Source organism: Xiphophorus hellerii, chromosome 1, assembly GCF_003331165.1.
Source record: "Xiphophorus hellerii strain 12219 chromosome 1, Xiphophorus_hellerii-4.1, whole genome shotgun sequence".
NCBI classification, from domain to species: domain Eukaryota; kingdom Metazoa; phylum Chordata; class Actinopteri; order Cyprinodontiformes; family Poeciliidae; genus Xiphophorus; species Xiphophorus hellerii.
In genome coordinates, this window is record NC_045672.1 from 33,322,556 (window position 1) to 33,330,292 (window position 7,737).

The 7,737-nt window shown below is 35.3% G+C and overlaps 1 protein-coding gene across 4 annotated transcripts; it reads right to left on the reverse strand.

Moving 5' to 3' along the window:
- Nucleotides 1–493: 493 nt before the first annotated feature.
- On the reverse strand, nucleotides 494–6,781 carry LOC116719021 (uncharacterized). Of its 4 annotated transcripts, none has more exons than XR_004339051.1 (8): nucleotides 4,121–6,781; nucleotides 3,855–3,989; nucleotides 2,950–3,018; nucleotides 2,728–2,822; nucleotides 2,273–2,399; nucleotides 1,758–1,875; nucleotides 1,012–1,088; nucleotides 494–835 (listed from the first exon to the last, which is right to left on the reverse strand). XR_004339051.1 is itself a non-coding variant. In XM_032561385.1 (8 exons), exons 2-8 carry the CDS (start codon nucleotides 3,942–3,944, stop codon nucleotides 725–727), a joined length of 687 nt encoding a protein of 228 aa, XP_032417276.1. In that variant the 5' UTR covers nucleotides 3,945–3,989; nucleotides 4,121–6,777; the 3' UTR covers nucleotides 494–724. The 4 variants fall into 4 exon arrangements, 1 of the variants encoding a protein (XP_032417276.1); XM_032561385.1 differs by having other exon boundaries at nucleotides 4,121–6,777; XR_004339052.1 differs by lacking the exon at nucleotides 2,728–2,822.
- Nucleotides 6,782–7,737: the final 956 nt, after the last annotated feature.

A 7,737-nucleotide genomic window follows, 5' to 3' on the forward strand; every position in this document is an offset into this window, starting at 1 on the left:
GTTCTACCAGTCTGTATAGATGAGGCACAGACATTTGTTTTCCATTTTAAATCATTTTCCATTTTTTAGGAATTTTTTTCTTCAAAATTGAGGGTTTTTCTTCAATAGCTTCCAGGTCATGTGACCTATTGAGTCAAAATCACTTTGAAATTGTTCTACCAGTCTGTATAGATGAGGCACAGTCATTTGTTTTCCATTTTTAGCCCTTTTCCATTTTTTAGGAATTTTTTTCTTCAAAATTGAGGGTTTTTCTGCAATAGCTTCAAGGTCATGTGACCTATTGACTCAAAATCACTTTGGAATAATTCTAATAGTCTCTTTAGATGAGGCGCAGTCATTTGTTTTCCATTTTAAATCATTTTCAATTTTTAATTAATTTATTTCATCAAAATTGAGTGTTTTTCTTCAATAGCTTCCAGGTCATGTGACCTATTGACTCAAAATCACTTTGGAATAATTCTAATAGTCTCTTTAGATGAGGCACAGTCATTTGTTTATGTTTTAATTTTATAATTTTTAGGAATCTTTTCCTTAAAGTTTAAGATTGTTGCTCAATAGCTTTCAGATAACGTCATAAAATTACTTATCAATTTGAAATGATTCCAGTACACTTTATACATCACACATAGCATCAATGCCACACAAACATATTACATTTTCATTTTCCACAGATATTTTCAAAACGTATTTCGAACAATAATGAACACAGTTTCTAGTTTTCAGATTAACTACACAATACACATTTCCAACTGCCTGTTTTTTTCTTTTGAAATTCTGTGCTCTTCATATTTATGCACAGGGCATGGTACCATCGGTCACAGTTGTCACACTGGATCTGTTCACAAATACAAGAAAATATACATGTTTAGCAGTATTGAACTTACTCATCTCCTGTCACACAGTTTGGTGTTTAATTGCTTGTCATTTATTATATAAAACATTTCATGGCTCCCAAGAGTTATTTCCTGTGTCTAATTCTGAATTTTACATTGACAACTCTTGATTTCTCACCCAGTCTGTCATTCCAGGGCCAGACCCCGGGGCTTTGTATGCAGCGCACATCGCACACCAACAGTGGTCATCAAATACTGTAATCAAGAAGAATATACAGCATATTCAAACAAGATAGATTGATAGATCGATATATATATATATAAAACAAAATAGCTAATTATTTCAGAAAATTAATTTAAAATTATTAATACTTGGAGATTATATAAAATACATTTGTAAACTAAAGTAAATTTTCTAAATTATCAATGTTGCATATCGTTTAGATATCTTTGTCTGTTTGGATTGGCACTGTTGGTGGTTTATATTTTGTGAAATGGAATTTGCATTTTGTAATTTATTATTTTTTTTATTGACCTCACGGGCTGCAGGAGCTAATGAGGGCAGACTCTATATAAGTTGAAAGAGTCATTGAAACAGTGAATTAATTGAACTGTCAAGATGTGCTTGTCACAAAGAAATCAAAACTTAGTGTTCCCCAGCGAAAGCAGCGAGGTCTGTTTAGTTTTGTTATCTTTATTGGTTAAGTTCATGTTTTGTATTACAATGTTTGTATATGTTTTAGTTTTCACATTTATTGAGGTTATTGTGGTGACTTTGATGATGGTGGTTGATCTTAATCAAATAAAATAAAAAACCTTAAATTCACCAGTCAAGACTGGTTCAGTAATGTAAGAGCTGGGGAGATTCTGCAATATATATGTGTGTATGTTTATGTATTGTAAGTCGAAATGCACATGGTATACCTGATGCATCAAGGATTTGAAGAGCGAGAGTTCTTCTTTCACTTTTCATTGCCTTTTTTGTTGTGTCAAAATCTACATCTGGCATCAGAGGGAAGGCTTCCATCAGTGCTTTTGCCATCTAAAGAAAAAAAAAGTTTTTAAAGACTTTTTTATGGCATTATAATGCATCAGACTTAAAACATTCATGTGGACATATATAGTGTACCCACATATACTAAAACAGGTATGTTTGTTAGTACAGATACCTGTAGTGAAACATCTAAATGTTTCAACATTTAGAAGATGATGAAAGAACTGTAATTACAAATACTGTGTGGCATGTTGCACTGACCCCAGTTATGGGCTACTGTTGGGGGAGTCTGTATTCCTCCAAGTGAATACACACTCTTTCCACAATTCCAAAAGCCCATTTTAACTAACCAGAGAGACTGTATTTGATGATAGACAACTTTTCTCTATAATAATTACACAGTATCCACACTTGTATAACAAAAAACATGAACTCATTAATTTACTTTGACTACAATAACTCCACAGCTGCTTCCGTCTTGTTGAATAGGGTGGCGCATTGTCCCCCCTTTCCATTGGATCCCAACCCAGTCTGTTTTTCCATGACATGTCCTTCTCATTTTGAAGTATTCTCTGGATAACAAACAAAATGATTTGTGTAAGAGCAATTGTATTCTGTAATTCCACTCATAAGACAACTCACGCTTTCCTCTTATCAGTTTCTGTTAACAACAACAATGTTAAGTTTATTGAAATTAATATTTACATAAACATTTAAATTAATAGAAATATTTTTTACATAATATATTTTGAAAAAATGTTATGGATAATATATTTCAATAATATATTCAGAAATCTGAATGTCACATACATTCAGATTTTTAACTCAATCTCTATGTGGTCACTTTGCAAATTTATTAATTTTTAATACATTTTAAAAATTTATTAGAGCTTTATTTACTGTATTCTTTTAGCTGCCTTTTGGGAGTCCACAAGCTCAGATGATACTTGTGCAGGATCTATTAGGAATACAGTTCTGGCTTCTGCATTGATGTACTAAAACAGATCAACAAAGTAAAGGGGCATAACAAAGAAAAATTTCATTAAAACTAATGTGAATATGTCATGCTCTATCCAAACCATAAAATGAAAAAATATTGATTATAGACAAAAAATCACAAACCAGCAACTTCCAGTGATTGTTGTTCACAAGGACAAATGACAGAACTGCTTCATAGTTGTCAAAGTTTACCTGAAATGGCATTAAAAATGTTCAAAAATTAAATGTTAACATAAAGACAAACTTTAAGCACATGTCTCGCAATTAATCTTTTCCCACATGTCAGTATTTACTTTTACTGATAATTTTGCTTTTCAATGAGAAGGTGTTTTAAAAATGATAAAATAATCAATACACTGTTTTACAAGAGTTAAGGTGCTAAACATTGCCCTGTACAGGCTGCTGTGGGATGGGGTAAAGCTTGCAGTGATGTTGATGTTAGTTACTAGGACACATACAAGATATCAAATGAAATTACTTAGCCAAGATTAATGTGGGTGCAACTAGATCAAGATTCTTACTTCTACTTTATTAAATGATTGACATTTACATTACTCTGAAATCTTATATGTAGTGTCCAGTACAGAAGTTTTTTTACATGTGGAATTAATTATGTAATGTTGTCTAAAGAAGTTGTCCATCCTTACTGCCATGTTCAGCTCCTTATTTGCCTGGATAACCCTCTGTGACACTTATATTTGGAACTCGCACGGAAGTGAACAATTACATTAATTTTGTCAAGTGTTTCAATGTTTAAAACAGCCAAGTAGTCAGTAAAACATGGCAATTCTTTCAGAACACTCTTTTAAAAACAACTCAGCTTTTAATTCAAACCTTTTAAAAAAATACATCTTGTTCTTCTTTTTATCAACAAGCACACATATTTGCCATAAACACATTACATATGATTTCATCTTCGAAGTAATTTTGTTGTCAATTTTGTAGCTCTGTGTAACTGATGTGTAACTGTGAAAGTTCTGTTCATTCATCTTATAATGACATAATATAGCAACAAAGATATCCATTACCTTTGGTAAACTTTGTCTAGGAAGCTCAGTTCTGTCCCCGAACAAAATCACACCAGCTGAGTAGTGATTCAGGATGTAGAAGGTGTCCATGACTCCCAATGCATGGGCAGCCACATGCAGAAGGCTTTCAATGATCTGCACAAGGAATATCAGCGTTTCCACATATTAAACATGCATCCAAAAGTCTTCTCACACAAATCTAAAAATTGGTTTGTATTAATCTTGAGATTGAAGATGTTTTACAAATGACTGAAACAAACACATACCTCCCCTGTCAACCATTGATGTGGTCGAAGACTGCACAAGTCAGAATGATGAATCACAATGCTCCGACCTTTAATTTGTGACGGAACAACTGCTACTACAACTTCTGTACCACTCTTTTTCCAAAGCAAGGTTAACTGCAAATCAGATATAAAAAAAAAAACAAATCAAAACATTTGAAAGTAATACAACAAAAATGTATATTTTACAAAATTTAAATAATACTTTATGCTAACAGCCGGCCATAATAAAGACAAAATCTACACCAGACTGTAATACATATATGTCAGTTATGTTATCCCATGTTAACCACATTATGAAATTGTGAAATGCAAGCTATTATTACTTGTTTACTTCTAATGAAATTTAAGAAATGAAGATTACAAAAAAATTTTATCAGATAAATTCATTGTTTTAACAAACTAATTCTTTATGTGGAACTGCAACAGAGCCTCAAAGGTAGGTGAAACCTTACCTGTGATTCTTTATTATTGTTATCATCTTCAGCTTTGGTGATTTGTTTTTTGGGCCTTTGGAAGTTCTGGGATTGGGTAATATCTTCGGGGGATTGAAATACTTGGATTTGGTCTTTGTCTGACCAGCAGAACTTTCCCTCTTGTTCCATTTTTCTTTGGGATCATCTGCCGGTTTATTCAAAACTCTGACAGTTTGGTCCAGAAGTTTGTCTGGCAGACCATGCTGCATAACATGTTCAACATACTGACCTTGTAAAGATGTATACAATTTTGTGATGAAGTCTGCTGGTCTGAGGTACTTTTTTTTGGCCAAGATGTTCTTTTTTACCAAGCCAAACCACAACTCCACATGGCAGTTTGTTTCTCTTGATTTGCTTGTTTTATTTGTTGCAGCAGATGTGGGTGTTTTGTACCGTGTTAAGTTGCCAAGTAACATTCCGCTCCACAGTGGGATGATTCCCATGTAGTTCTTCACAAGCACATCAACTATACCAGGACAGCAGTAATGATTTTCTGTGATCTCTGATTCCTCGGACAGAATGTCAACCTGAGCTTGGTCCCGTAAAACTTGGAAAGTCTTTGTAAATGGTGAGTTAGCAATAATGCTGTTGCTTTTGTCACTTTTGCTGTGCTGTGCTTCTGCTGTATGATGGCCATCTTCATCTTTCTCTGACTTGTTTTTGGAGATACAGCTGTTGAGGTATGCTTGACTTGTTTGTACTAAGGGGTTGTAATGTTTTGCATCAAATAGTACACACATGTTGTAAAACACCTCCATGGCAATTTGGAGGTTATTGCAGTTTAAAAGGGATGCGAAACAATAGCTTGCATACTCTTTTAAGCCTCGATCACGGGTCTTTGTCCCAAAAGCTTGTGTAACAGCCTTCATAATATGGGCAGAGCACAGGTGCAATACTGTGAACTTTTTCATTTCAGCTTTATGTTCATGCACAATCTCAAACGCTCTGTCTAGGTACTTTGAAATATCCTCCTTGTTAAAGGCTAGTAGCACACTATTAATGAGAGCCCAGCTGTAGTCGGTTTCTATCTGTGCTATTTTGATTTTGGTAGTGTGGGTCAGTTTTCTGTTAAATTCCATCAACCAGTGTGAAATGGAAGGAACAGTATGGCTGTTGGTCAGTAGCTCAGTTATGGGCAAAGGAGGTTTGTCCTTGCCCATCCCTGGCAAAACCATAGCGTAATACAGAATTTTTTTTTCCTGACCAGGTATTTTTTGTACAACACTCCCTGTGGCATCAAGATGGAGGGTAACAGGTGATGAATTTCTTAGATGGTGGGCCAATATCTGTAATCCGGTGTCTGTTTGTAAATGCACTGCAAAAGGGTCAATGTGAAGTTGTTGGAAATATCCCTTGGAGTTTGAATTAATGCTTGTTTCTTTAATCAGTTTTTGTGTTAACATGAGCTCAAGTATTATGTCATCATGGAGTCTTGTACTCTTCTTTAATTCTGATGAAATTTTTCTTAAAACATCTTTAGTGAGGCTTTTCGTAATGTTCCCCGCTGTGATTTCTTGGATTGGTGTCTGCCTCAACTTTGAATAGTAGTATTTACTCACACCATCTGCTACAGCTTTGGCTATCTTACCTCTTTTTAAGTATTTTGCTGGTCTGAATCTCCATTCTTTTTTACGGTGTGTCACCGAACCAAGCCGTTTCACAATAAAAGAGATTTCGCTGTCAAATGGTTTAGGGATGTTCTTCTTTCTAAAAGTATAAATTGCATTGCATCCATTAAAGGTGCATTTGGCACGAGCAATAAAAAATGGACACTTTTTTTTACGGCTGCTGCTGAGTTTCACGTGTTGATATTTAAAGGAAAGTGTACAACATGGATTTATTTTGTTGTATTGATCATATAATATCTCAGTCCAAGGGTGACGTAATTGACTGTGGCGATGTTTGGGTTTGATTTTTTTCCATTTTTTTCTTGTTATCTTTATTTTAAAATTACGGGGGCCTGCCTTGCATTGTCTGTAGTCACTTTTGCTGTGTTTATGTTGTTTCTTTTTGTCCTTTTTTGGATTTATTCTAGATGTAGCACATTTCTGGTCATCATTTCCATCCTCTGTTCTTTCATTATTCTGTTCCTCTGTTTTTTCCTGTGTTGTTTCCTCATTCTGTTCCTCTGTTCTTTCCTCATTCTGTTCCTCTGTTCTTTCCTCATTCTGTTCCGCTGTTCTTTCCTCTGTTCTTTCCTCATTCTGTTCCTGTGTTGTTTCCTCATTCTGTTCCTGTGTTGTTTCCTCATTCTGTTCCTCTGTTCTTTCCTCATTCTGTTCCTGTGTTGTTTCCTCATTCTGTTCCTCTGTTCTTTCCTGTGTTGTTTCCTCGTTCTGTTCCTCTGTTCTTTCCTCATTCTGTTCCTGTGTTGTTTCCTCATTCTGTTCCTCTGTTCTTTCCTCTGTTCTTTCCTCATTCTGTTCCTGTGTTGTTTCCTCATTCTGTTCCTCTGTTCTTTCCTCATTCTGTTCCTCTGTTCTTTCCTGTGTTGTTTCCTCATTCTGTTCCTGTGTTGTTTCCTCATTCTGTTCCTCTGTTCTTTCCTGTGTTGTTTCCTCATTCTGTTCCTGTGTTGTTTCCTCATTCTGTTCCTCTGTTCTTTCCTGTGTTGTTTCCTCATTCTGTTCCTGTGTTGTTTCCTCATTCTGTTCCTCTGTTCTTTCCTGTGTTGTTTCCTCATTCTGTTCCTGTGTTGTTTCCTCATTCTGTTCCTGTGTTGTTTCCTCATTCTGTTCCTCTGTTCTTTCCTGTGTTCTTTCCTCGTTCTGTTCCTCTGTTCTTTCCTCATTCTGTTCCTGTGTTGTTTCTTCACTCTGATCCTCTGTTCTGTCCGCATTCTGAGCCTCTTTTGTTTTCTCCTGTCCTGTCTGTTGTTGTGAATCTGGCTGTTTTTTATTGACTTCTACTTTGTCCTGTGACGGCTCCCTGTCCTCAGTGGTATTTTGTCCTGTGTCTTCAGAGTACGCATCTTGTGCTGTACTACTCTGTGTGTCCAAACATTCATGGGGCTGAACAACTGCCTGGCCTATTCTGTCCCTTTTTTTTCTTTTGAGAGGTTTCTTTGATTTTGGAACTTTTGCATCCTCTGTTATATCGTCATTTTCATCATTATATCCTGTC